Here is a 13,435-nt window from a genome sequence, read left to right on the forward strand (position 1 = left end):
TTTTTATTTTTTGTCCTGCTAATCTCTTTGGATGATTCTAGAAAGCAAAATGAGATGACCATACACTGTGGTTGCCTTTTAAACCAAACATAAACTTATGTTGATCTTATCTATTTTGTACGTATTACTTGATAAATAAGTTCCTTCTTTTTATCTGAAGCTCTATTCATTTTGTCATTTTTGTAGATCTTGGAAAGAGCAGTATAACCCCTCTTAACCTTGCTATTTATCCATGAACCTTGTTGACATCTGATAAAAGCCTTATGATAAAACCATAGGGGATGAAATTCTTAACTCTTACAGATTAATAGTTTTTGAATTTTTTTGCTACCACTTGTTGAAGTAGCATGGCGGGGCAGAAGGAAGATGACTTTTACATCCTCATTCCTGTTTCTCTACTTAAGTTTCTTTGAGCCTTTGTCCATCTGTCAAATGGGAACAAACCTCACATGCTTCTATGAATTAATGTGCATGAAGTAATTATCACACTGATTGGGAGAGGTAGTTGCTCAGGAAATGATCATAAATTATCATCTTTGTCATTTTTTTTAACCTAAGATATTTTCTATTCTACTGTCAGTCAGCTGCCAATATATTTCTCATCCTACAGAGTCCTAAAAACGTGTGAGGACGGCTTCATGATAGTGGGCAACAATTATATAAGTATCACTGATAGATGTTATTCACCTCCATCAATCCTCCAGTGACCTGTCCTTAAGGAATTAATTTTTTTGTTGTTGTTGCACATATTCAACCATTTTCCAACTAATGCCACAATTAAGGGGAGAGATTTTGGGGAGAGGATAACAAGTAGATGAAAGAAAAATTCCACTCATAAGTAATCTTTAATCCACAGGATTTTTATAGCAGATGTCTGCATTTTTCCTACCCCACAGTACCCTGTGTACCTGCCATACTGGATAAATAACAAGTTCTGATGAATTTGCACCCTGGTGTCATGGAAACAGTAGAAATCAAAGATTAAAATGGTGCACATAGTGATCAGGTTTTCTAGGACAAATTGAAACAGTGCTGTGGCAATTATTGAGCTAATTCATACTCAAATCTGTTTTATGAAAGTGGAATTGATATTTACTAAACACTTACTATATACTAAACTCTATGTGTTATATTGATTCATCTTTAAAGTATCCCTTTAAAGCACATTTTATTAACCTGACTTTACAGATGAAGATATTGAGTCTTGGAAAGGTCACATAACCTGCCCAAAGTTACACAGTAAGTGACAGAAAACAGGACTGCACCTTAACCTTGCCTGACATTAAAATCTGTGACTTTTTCCTCTAGATAATATCACCAGTCATAGCTTTGCCAAAGGTATGTGGCATCTTTTCATTGTTGGTGGTACAATTTTTACTGGTAGGATAAAATTGAATGCTGCAGAAGGAAATGTGCAAAGGTATTGTTTTCCTTTTTCTGATAAGAAGTTTTGCTGCTTTTCATCAGAGAATAACAAGACTCAGATATTTCAAAAATCAGCTAAGCCAAAATGGGTACACATACAGACTCATACACAGTAAGCTTACGTTTCTGAAACTTTGAGCTGAAAATAAGGTGAGAATGGTATAAAAAAGTAAATGTGGATGTTATAACTAAGCCTATTAGAATCTTCTAGAACAGGCTGGGAATTAGAAATCGTGTTTTTTTGCCAGTGAGATTTGGTCACATGTAATCTGTATAACAATGTTTACTCAAGCTGGGATGGTGGTAATATCAAAGAGCATAGTTTGAATGCCCTTTCATGCGGGCGGCGTAACTTTCACATGCCAGACCTCTCATTCATCTACCTTCTTAATGTGAGGTCTTCCAGAATGTTCTGAAACCAAACAGTAGAGAAACTGAATTTTACTGTGAAAAATTTCTGTACTCTCGACTTAAAAATTATAGTTCTGTAGGCTTGTGTATTCTCTGACCCCAGGTATACCAGAGTGAGTCATTTTCTCCTGTGGAGAGTTTTTAGATGTCTTGAAGGAATATTAAGGGAATTTTTGATCTTCAAGGCATATTAAAGGCTTCACATATATTAATTACCTCTATCCACAGGAAGACATTTGTGAGTGATCATTTAGGTAACACTGATTTTTATACCCAGTTGTCTCTTTAGAATCATATTTGTGAAACTGTTTAGTTTCAGGAGGGTGGCTTTTGAGTAGACTAAGTAAGTACATGAATTTAAGAAGAAATGAACAGCCATTCCTGGTGTCTTAATACATTGAACATCAATTAGTGTTTCAGTGGTGACTTGATTGGAGCAGGAGACATAGCAGACAACCCTCACACTTCGTTGTAGGTGAACTTAAGACTCCCCAACTTTGTATCAGTTTGTTTGGTGACTTGGTCACATTAGGGTGAGTGCCTGGCTGGAAGACAAGGAAAGGCTGAGATATTGAGGACACTGGGGAGCTGTCGGCCTCACTGGGTAGCAGTATTGAAGTCACAGAGGAAGAAAAATTGCAGGCAACTCTCAGATGTGTTTTTTGTAAACCTCCTCTGCCATCTGTTTCCATTGAGGCAACACAGCAAACACCTCTTCAGTTCATGCCATTAATGCACTGCAAATATTTTCCTTTAACAAATCAGTGATTCGTGCTGGTGATTTGAAAGCCACTATGTAAATTGATCACAGACTCTCCCAGGTTAGTTGACAGCCTTAACCATCCTGCTTTACCTAGCTGGAATAGTAGGAATGCTTTGGAACCTTCCCATTTAAAAGAAGAAAGTGTGTTGGAGGAGTGTTAGCAAGAAGCCAACTTTACTCTTTCTCTGAGTGTGTGACACCTAATAATCACCCCCAGCTCCTGGAGTCTCCACAGAAGTAGTAAGAGTTGGCTCCAGAGGATTAGAACAAGAAAATCTTACTACTGATACACATAATGCATAGAATTACATGTGTACACACAGATAATTAAAAGGAAAGACGTTATATTTGTAGTATTACGATTTCATGGGCAGGATTAGGAAAAAAAAGAAGTCTAAAAAGATTCTTTTGGGGGACAATAATGAAGAAGGTGTAAAAAAAAATGCTGCCTTAGACTCAGTCTAGGTGAAAAAGAGTAGAGAGAAGTAGAGAGAAGTGAATGAAAAGGTTAGGTTAAAACAACCTCAGTTTTTTTATGAAGTTGGAGTAGTTACCTCTGACAGAAGGAGGAAAAAGGTTGATATCTTGTGACTAGAAAGGTTTAGAGCCACTTCTGTGGCAAGCGGGGGTGGCAGTGGATATAAACCCCCTGGAATGAGTGACTGCAGGATCTGTCTCTTAGGAGTTTAAAAAAATTGGTGAAATGCACTTAATGTCCTTCAAGACCTTTTGTTTCTTCTCCTTTCCTAATAAAAACTACATTTAGCTAGTTATTTAATAGGAAAGCTTATTTTAAGCCAGTTCCAGGCTTAAATTGATGATAAATTAGATGTTAGGGACACTTGCATTTGAGCAGTGTAAAGGAGTTGATGCTTTGGTTCTGTGACATGCTAGTTCAGTGGTTCCCATACCAAGGGGCTGAAGGAATGGTTGCAGTGCACATGTTGACAAAGCAGAATTGTCTGTAAACAAAGTAACAGGCCATTACACATAGCAGTCACCATCACAGACTGGGCCTGGCATTCAGAGTTCTGGGAGTTTTGGGGGGAGTCCCTTTAGTAAAACATTGGTAAAGAACTGTGTTTAATGACTGTTGTTGCTGCCCTTCTTTGTTGGGTCATCACAGACAAACATTTCTTCAGAATAATTTGTTAGAAGCAGTTGAGTGATTCATTGGCACTTTAAATCTTTAAATTTAAAAAAATTTATTATTTACTAGAGTATCATTAAAAATATGATTGGCATTAACATTTCCAAAGCTGTCATTTCTCGCCTGAGCAAGAATGGGGTTTGTTTTAACCCCTCCACTCTGAAGTAAGTGACAACTGCTTCTGAGCTGCCCCATGCAGTGCCCAGGACACTTTGATGCTGGGGTCTACATGACCTTTCTAAAAACAGTTTTTACTGATATGGGTAAGAACAAGAGAAAAAGTCTTAAAATAATTTTATGTCTTTTAAAGAAATAATGTATGCCTTCTATAACCTTCTTTATTGTTCACCCCTGTATAGGTAGGCCAAAGATAGACTTTAAGCCAAGTTGCATGTATAACAAAATGCCAAAATTAGCACAGTTGAAATTAAATTTTACTTTACTTTGGTTGCAAGGAGTCTAAAACTTACATTTTATGAGTTTTATTACTAGAATTTAGTTTTTAAAACACAGTTTGATTTTCTTTTTTTCAAAGTGCTGGACATCAAATAAAATATAGTTTGATCTTTTGGTTGACATAGAAAATTACAGTGTCTCATGACAGTATTCCATTTAGATCCAGATTTTCATATTGAGGGATTTATTTAAATCTTAGTGATTTTTTTTTTCATGACTCATAATTTGTTTTTCTTATAGCTTTGTTAAAATTTAATTGATGTGTAGTAAATGTAAATATTTAAAACATATAATTTGATGAGTCTTAGCATATGTGTCCATCTTCATAATGGAAAAGGTGAACATATATATCATACTAAGCTTCTGGACCAGTTTATCATCCTTCCTTGCCCACCCCTTTGCCCCTATAGGTAATCACCACTGGTCTGCTAGATTGTTCTGTCATCATAGTCTAGTTTGCATTTTTCTAGAATTTTATGTAAGCGGAGGCATATTGTCTCATTGTATGGCAGTATTTTTGTGTGTGTGTGTGTGTGTGTGGCAGTATTGATGTGCATATCCTTTTAGTTCCAGTTCAGACATCATAAGAGATCTTCTGGAAGAAGAGGAAGCCTGGGAAGCATCACATAAGTGAGTTCTCATAATCAAGAAATAAGCATGTACTTTGACTTGAGAAATGATAATTCTATGCAGCTGATTTTCAAACAAAAGCTTATTTGTGTTTTCTGATTCAAGAAAGTAATAATCCACATGTAGGGTAAAGATTTCCAGTTTACTATTCATTTCTGTACTTTCTGCTTAGTAATGGAATCCTGTTATAATAACTTTAGTTACTTCTCAGAAGTTGTTTCTGTAATGCCAAGTTATTTTTATGGAACAATTTAATGGTTTTGCATTAAGCACTGGCTCAGTGTTGTTAGAAAACTTTTAATGCCCCCCCCCGCTTTTTTTTTTAAGAAATAGCATAATATGGAAATTCTTCTTCCTACCAAAAGTATCAGTCTTCCTGAATTTGTTCACATGTTGTCCCATTCTCTCCTTTTATAATAAAGGGATGTTGATCCTCCTTTCTGAAGCTAATTCCTCCTTCTCCCTCCTTCCTACCCTCTTGTCAGGAACTTTATCCCTTCTGCCTTGTTTCTCTTGTATAGGCAACATGTCCCTCTCAACTGTATCTTTCTTATTTAGTTTGTAGAATGCAGTGGTAGCTTCTGCAGGCACCATTGTATTCTTCCTTCCTTCCTAGATAGACAATGTCTTCTTGCAGTTTCTATTCCTTCTCTCCTGTTATTCCTTTAGCATCTTCAACCAGTGTCATCATTCTTCTGACTAGCTCCCACTATGGCCATGGAGACCTCCTCATGGCTAAGTCCTTGGGCAGTTTTGAGGTCTCATCTTCCTTGACTTCATAGCAATATTTGGTACTGCAAATCTCTTCACCTCCCTTCAAGTTCTCTCTTGGTTTTTGATGCACCAGTGCCCTGGTTTCCCACTTGATTCCCCAGGCGCTGCTTTTCTCCTTCCTTTTCTGGTTCCTCCTCAACCAGGCCATTAATTGTTGATGCTGGTCAAGATTTAATTAATCTCCTAGTAAGTTTACATCTCCTCACATACCTTTCCTGAGCTCCAGACACATATCCAACTACACACTTGATGTTTCCTCTTGGGTATTTCTAATATATCTCAAAATGCAAATCTAAACACTTGATCTGAGCTACTTTTCATCCATCTTCGTCCAAGGGTTTTTAAAACAGAATAAAAACATTGTCCTTTTCCACTGTTCCTTTTCAGCCAATTAAAAAAGAAAGAAAGAAATCCTCCAGTCCAGGAGGGTTTCCTTTTTTTAAAAAGTACCTTTATTCTATTTATTTGTTTTTATGTGGTGCTGAGAATCGAACCCAGTGCCTCACATGTGCTAGGCAAATGCTCTACCACTGAGCCACAACCTCTTCCCCTTCAGTCAATTTTTTGGAGCAAAGAAAAATTAGGTTTCATTGTTGACATCTAGTTCTCAACTACGTAATGTCTAGTCTGTCACCAGTCCTGTAAGTTTTACTTCTTAAATACCTCTGAATCCTGTCCATTTATTTTCACCTCTTGTCACTCTAGAGGTGCTTCCATCATGTCTTTAGAGGTTTTATTAGCAGCATATTGCTCCATATAAAGCATTGTTTTCATAAGCAGCAAAAAAAAACCCAAAAACTTATTTTTTATCTTGTGTTCTTATATCTGTGAATATTAATTCATCAGTTTTTTTAAGTATTTTTTTTAGTTATTAATGGACCTTTATTTTATTTTTCATTTATATAGGGTGCTGGGAGTCTAGCCCAGTGCTTCACATGTGCTAGGCAAGCACTCTACCATTGAGCTACAACCCCAGCCCCATGGGACAGTTTTGAGCCACCTTTTGACTTCTATAAGATGGTCAGGCAGATGTGGGCACAAGAGGAGGCAGTTTCTTAAAACTTGGTGTGCCACACAAGGCTACATGGGAAAGACACTAGGGTACCTGAACTGGTCAGTTTGCATGCCAGAGGCTCCTGGATGGAGCTTTACCATTGCTAGAATTGTCTAGCCTCTCCCCACTCCACCAGGGGCAGTGTATCCCTAGCCAGAAAAGTTTTTTGAGATGTCAAGATATCATAACATGTGGATTAAAAAAAAAAAAAAATCACACATGCAATAAAAACTGCAAGACATTTGCATTGAACAGCGTGCAAATGTGAAGGAAAATGGTACTGGTATCTCGTTTCATGTTTAATGCCCTCGAGTCCCATACTGGTTCTGGATGTGACCCTCTGATGTGAGAAGAAGCTTGATAAGTGTTTGCGCATTGGTGGGGCTTGTTCTCTTAGAATACTCCCTGTTGGGATGCTTCCTCTTAGAACCAGCCACTCTGCTGTGAGAAGTCCAACAGAGACATGGGGAGAGGCCAGTTGTAGGGGTACCAAGGATCCAATCATCATCTGTAGTTGAGATCCTAGCTGGCAGCCAGCAGCAACTGGCCAGCCAAGTAAGTAAGCTATCTTGGAAGTGGATCCTTCAGACGCTTAAGCTGTCCTGAGCACAACCCATGTCTCAGAATCATGAGCAAATAGTTATATTGCTTTAGCCTCTAAAATTTGAGAATATTCTGAACTGTAGATAACGGAATCAATATTAACAGTAACAGTTCCTATTTTGTTTTTTAATTGCCACCTAATAAACCACCCTACATCCATGGAACTTTAACCACAGCCATTCTTGAGTCTAGCCTGGGCTCATACTGCATTCAGCTTTTAGACTGACAGAGAACTATGTTCAGCTGTGATGCCTAGACTTCTTTCCATATAGTCTTGGAACCTGTTCTTCTCTGTGTGTCTTTTTTGTATGAGCTTTCCATGTGTTCTTTTCAGCAGCATAGTTGAATTTCCTATTTGCAGGCCCAGGGCTCCTGTGCTACTTTTTAGTCTGTTCCCTCTCCACTCCAAATTTGCTCATTGTTTGCCTGTTCTGAAAACTGAACCAGGACCTTTAAATGTCTTCCTTTGCTAACTCTCCTAATGTGAAATTTTCTCAATAGAGGGCCCTAGGGAGACTGTAAGAAGAAAGGGTTTTGTCTCTCAGTTCCTGCACGCTCCCAGGCTAGACTTTAAAAATGCTTACAGCTTTTCTAGTGCCTGGCTCCTCTGGTAGCCAGCAGCCCATTGCTTTGTCTGTAGAAGAGGTTCTCATTAGTCACAGTTGTGTGCTCTTCAACTAGGTCTGGACCTGTCCAGGTAGGAGGAACTCTTTTTTGGTGTCTGAGCCCAGAAGGGGGCTATTCCTTTTATTTTGCTATTTCCATATTCTGCAGAGTTCCTTTTACTTCCTACCTGCCATTCCCTTGTCACTTTGATACTTGCTATAGTTAGTATTTGTTTATATTAAAACTCTTCTATATAAATTACCTGGTTCTGATTAGATCCAGGCTAATGAAGCACCCAGGAGTTCAAATATGAAGGCTATCGGGATCTTAAGACTTTGTCCTAAAACTAGTACTGCATCATTTCCACCATAATCTTTTGGTTAAATTGAGTCACAGGACAAGCCCCAGATCTTAGGCAGAAAGGTAAATCATTTGGAGACACCACTGTACCAGGCTTGCTCAACAGCCATCACTCCAATCTAGACCTGGAACATTACCAGTATTCTGGGAACCTCCTTCAAGTCAAAACCCACCAATGATAAGCACTATTCTGACTAGTATCACTATGAGCTAATTTTGCCTGGTTTTAGACTTTATATAAGTGGAATTGCATAGTGTGTCCTTCTTTGTTACAGTGTTATGTCTGTAAGATATTTTCATGTTTGTAGGTGGCAGTAGTTTGTTACTTTTCATTGCTCTGTCTATAGCAGTGCTTGTCACAATGTGGTCCTCACATCTACTAAATGAGAAACTGTGGGAAGGGATCTCAGTATCTGTTCTATTGTTGATAGATACAGGGTTTGTTTGTTTGGAGTTTGGGACTTTTATGAATAAGACCATCAAGAACATAATTGTAGGCTGGTGTTTAGCTCAATTGGTACAGTGCTTGTCTAGCATGCACAAGGCCCTGAGTTCAATCCCCAGCACCACCAAAAAAAGAAAAAAAAAAAAAAAAAGAACATAATAACATAAGTGTAAATGCCCTCCAGTGCACATGCATTCATTTTCTCTTGAGTATATTCCTAGGAGTAACATCACTGGACCGAAGGGGGTGAACACATTCAGCTTTAGTAATTACTGCCAAGCATGTTTCCATAGTGGTGTGCTAACTTCGGCTCCCATCAGCAGTGGGAGTTCCAGGTGTTCCATGTTCTCATCAACACTTGGTATTCTTAATCCTTCTAATTTTAGTCATTCTAGTGGGTGTCTAGTAGTATCTCATTATGATTTAAATTTACATTTCTCTAATGACTGTGTTGAATATAGTTTCATATGCTTATGAACATTTTGGATACCTTATTTTGTAAAGGTTGGCTGGGCACCCTGGTACATGCCTATAATCCCAGCTACTCAGGATGTTGAGGCAGGAGGATCACAAATTCAGGGCCTGCCTGGACAATATAGCATAACCCTGTCTCAAAATAAAAATTAAAAAGACTGAGGGTATAATTCAATGATAGAATGCACTTGGTTTCAATCCCCAGTACCACCAAAAGATATAAGGGAAAAATCTTGCTATTTTATTTATTTATTTTTGCTACTTTATTGATGTTGACTACTGATTAACTGGTCTGATTCTGGGAACTCTACACAATGGAAACCTACAGACTGACTGAATAGAGATAAGCCCCTACTTTGGTGGCTGTGCTCCAATAGAACTTCAAAAACAGACAGTGGATGAGATTTGATCCATGGGCCATAGTTTGCTGACCCCTGATCTAGAACTGTGTGAATCCGACAGAGAATTCATATGGTTAAAACAGATTTGAATCCCTGTGGCCGCCTCTTGCTCAAACTGCCATCCAGAGGGTATCACAATCTAGCCAGTCTAGGATTGCTATTAGAAGAAAGAAAGATGCATCATGTCCAGGAACAGTGAAGAAAGAATGTTGGTGAGGATTTGGGGAAAAGGTATACTCGTACATTGCTGGTGGGAATGCAAATTGGTGCAACCATTATGGAAAGCAGTATGGAGATTCCTCAGGAAACTTGGAATGGAACTACCATTTGATCCAACTATCCCACTCCTCATTTTATACTCAAATCAGCACACTATAGGGACACAGCCACATCAATATTGATAGCATTTCAACTCAAAATAGCTAAAACTATGGAACCAACCTAGATGTTCTTCAACAGATGAATAGATAAAGAAAATATATGTATGGTGGAATATTACTCAGCTTTAAAGAAGAATGAAATTATGGCATTTGCTGGTAAATGAATGGAGCTTGAGACTATCATTCTAAGCAAAATAAGCCAAACCCAAAGGCTGATGTTTTCTCTGGTATGCTAATTGACAATAGGGGCGGGGGGGGGGCAGGACACTAGGGAAGAATAGTTACTCTAGATTAGGTAGAGGGGAGTGAAGGGAGGAGGGGAAGTAGTATGGGGGTAGGAAGGATAGTAGAGTGAAGCAGATATTATTACCTTATGTACATATAGTGACTGTATGACCGATGTGATCCTACAATATGTACAATCAGAAAAATGAGATCTAATACTCCATTTATATATGATTTATCAAAATGCATAAATGCATTCTGTCATGTATAAGTAATTAGAACAAATTTTTAAAAAGAAAATGCTGGATTTTTTAAACAGTCAATGTAATCTCAGTACACTTTTTATCTTGATCATTATTCAGAAACTTGCCTGAAGTAGATGATCCCTTTCTGGGGACAGCAACATTCATTGACCAAACTGTCTTATTAAGGTGTGTAGACCAGGAAGAGGTGAGGAAGGAGTCAGAAATCTTTTCAACACCACTCCAGTATTCAATAATATTAGAGACTTGGGAGTTACAGGGAGGTTGAAAGTCCACTGAATCCCTTCACCATTAGTATGAGTGACCCAGATGGGCTACCTGCAGCCCCACTAAACTACATCCCAAGCCCCCTTTAAAATTTTTTTAATTTTGAGACAGGATCTCATGAAACTACCCAGGCTGGCCTCAGATTTCTAAGCCTTCTGCCCTAGCAGGCAATTGTAAGCAACATTTTCTTTTCAAGAGTTTTATGTGTGGCTCAGTGGTAGGGCACTCATCTTGCATGTGTGAGGCACTGGATTTGATCCTCAACACCACATAAATGAATAAATAAATAAATAAATAAATTAATTAATTAATTAGTTAATTAATTAATTAAAGGTATTGTGTCCATCTACAACCAAAAATAACAAAATTTATGTGTTTCCCAAAACTATACTTCTGTATAAGCCAGGCAGTAATTCTTCACCCCAAAATATGAGCAACTAACACTGTGGGGATGGCCTTAATAGACCTTCAAGTATTTAAGGAAACAGCCCAAGCAGATCATGTAGCCTTCAGACAACTATGGAGATCTTTCCAAAGTGAGACTATCCTTTGTTACATGGAGAGAGTTTCCTGGAGGGAAAAAATGACTATTTATACACACTCTGAGGCTGTTTTATCTACAGTGGGAATCACTCACTTAGAAAAGGTGATATAAAATTTGTCCCAACCTTTATCTGAGGTGATCATTGATTCCTGCCTTGCCTCTGAAAAGTATTTAGGACTCCCTCAACTCACTGATCAAAATTTTTATGGGTGAATTGCCTTAGATTTCTTCCTCGTGGACCTGCATAGTCTGTAAAATTGCTATATGTCCTGCTATAGCTGGATCAGTATCATCTTGGGCCAAATAGAAAGCTCAAGGTACATTCCACATGAGTTTCTAAGGCAGACACGGAAGGTACATGAAATTTGTGCTGCTGACTGGATCTGGGTCCCTGAAGTCATAGTTGATGTTAATACTATAAGGTCTACTATAATACTGTGAGGTTAATACTATATGGCCTCGTTCTGCTGCTATTCACTTTAATTAAATGCTGTATGTAACAAATAGATTCAGTCCCACCTTCTGATAGTTGTAGTGGCTTATGAAATGTATACCTGGGGAAAATTCTCCAGGGACCACTGTGGTGTAGAAACAAAGAGTAGATACTGTCAGGAAACATGTATGTCTAAGAGTTTCTTAGCTAGGCACAGTAGCACTTGCCTGTAATCCCAGCAACTCAAGAGGCTGAGGCAGGAGAATCCCGAGTTCAAAGCCAGACACAGCAACTTAGTGAGGCCCTTAACAACTTAGTGAGACCCTGTCTCAAAAATAAATTTTAAAAAAGAAGGGACTGGGGATGTAGCTTAGTTGTTAAGAGCCCCTGGGTTCAGTCTCTGGTACAAAAAAAAAAAAGGTTTTTTGCTTTTTTTTGCATGTCTTAAAAAGCAAGGCACTGACTGTCTTTTGTAAATTTCTTATCTTATGCAGGATGTTTGCATGGTGAGAGAGGGGGCACTTGGAAGACACACAGTTTCTTCCTCTGCAGTAAAGAGGAAGAAACTGCCCTTTATCATAGATTAATACTTCCCATCTTCAGGGGAAAGTGCCTTCTGTTGCCTGTGCTGGTGTTCCATGTCCCTCTTCATGTCACCCTTGGAACTGAGCCTCAGAACCTACACAAATACTCAACCTCTGTCTGCTCTTCTTGATGTAAACAATAAATTATCTTCCTCTTCACAGAAGTCCTTTTATCTTCTGGCAATGTCTATCAAATTGGCAGATTAACTTTTAACTTGCAGGTACGATAGATCTTAGGCCCTTCCCAGTTTTCTACATATTTAAATAAGAGGTGTTTTTTTTTTTAAATAGAACGTAGGTGTCTTTTTAAATCCAATTTATAGTTCATCGTGTAAGTTGACAGTTTTAACTAGTTACATTTAATATAATTACTGATATGGTGACTTTAAATCTACAATATTATTTGTTCCTTTTTTCCTCTTATCATCTTTTGAATCAATTTAAAACTGTATATTATTTCATTTTTATGTCTAGTATTGTCTTATTAATTGTGCTTTCATTTTAAAAAATTTAGTACTTGGGCTTGGGGTGTACTTCAATGCCTTGTCTTGTATATATGAGGCCCCAGGTTCAATCCCCAGCAGAAAGAGAGAAAAAGGAAAGAAAGGGAGGAAAAAAGAGAGAGAAAAAATATAGTAGTTGCCCTAGGTTTTTTAGGATACTTTTTTAAAATCACCATCAGCCTTCAAATAACACTTTTTGTTTGTAGTGAGACCTTAACATCAATGCTACACTGCAATATATGAGTACTCTTAATCTAAATAGTCACTGTCCTTTATATTTACCTCTAGTTTTACCCTTTCTGGTGCTCTTATTTCTTTGTGTAGATCCAAGTTTTCATCTGATTATCATACTTTGACAAACTTCCTTTAATATTTCTTTTTTTAAATATTTTTTTAGTTGTTGATAGACTTTATTTATTTATATAAGTGCCAAGAATTGAACCAAGGGCCTCACACATGCTAGGCAAGAATTCTACCACTGAGCTATAACCCCAGCCCTCCCTTTAATATTTCTTACAGCTCAAGTATGTTAGCTATTCTCTGAGGTTTTGTATGTCTGAGAGGTCTTTATTTAGCAGCTTTCATTATTGAGTTGTATTTTTGGTTAGTATGGAATTATATGTTGGATTTTTTTTTCCTTTAGCATTTTAAAGCTTTTACTGCACCATCTCATGACTTGTATGG

The 13,435-nt window shown here is 37.8% G+C and overlaps 1 protein-coding gene across 3 annotated transcripts in view; it reads left to right on the plus strand.

The window, feature by feature from the left end:
• Nucleotides 1–13,435, plus strand: part of RAD18 (RAD18 E3 ubiquitin protein ligase) — a 120,023-nt gene that overhangs the window by 93,081 nt on the left and 13,507 nt on the right. For all 3 annotated transcript variants that reach the window (XR_013760832.1, XM_079122084.1, XM_079122085.1), the window contains one exon: nucleotides 4,773–4,835. Coding sequence is in view for 2 of the 3 variants with exons in the window: in XM_079122084.1 (XP_078978210.1) it covers nucleotides 4,773–4,835 (63 nt within the window). In the remaining variant the exon portion in view is untranslated. The remainder of the gene's footprint in view (nucleotides 1–4,772; nucleotides 4,836–13,435) is intronic.

The sequence above is a fragment of the Sciurus vulgaris genome (genome assembly GCF_902686455.1).
Source record: "Sciurus vulgaris genome assembly, chromosome: 19".
NCBI lineage: Eukaryota > Metazoa > Chordata > Mammalia > Rodentia > Sciuridae > Sciurus > Sciurus vulgaris.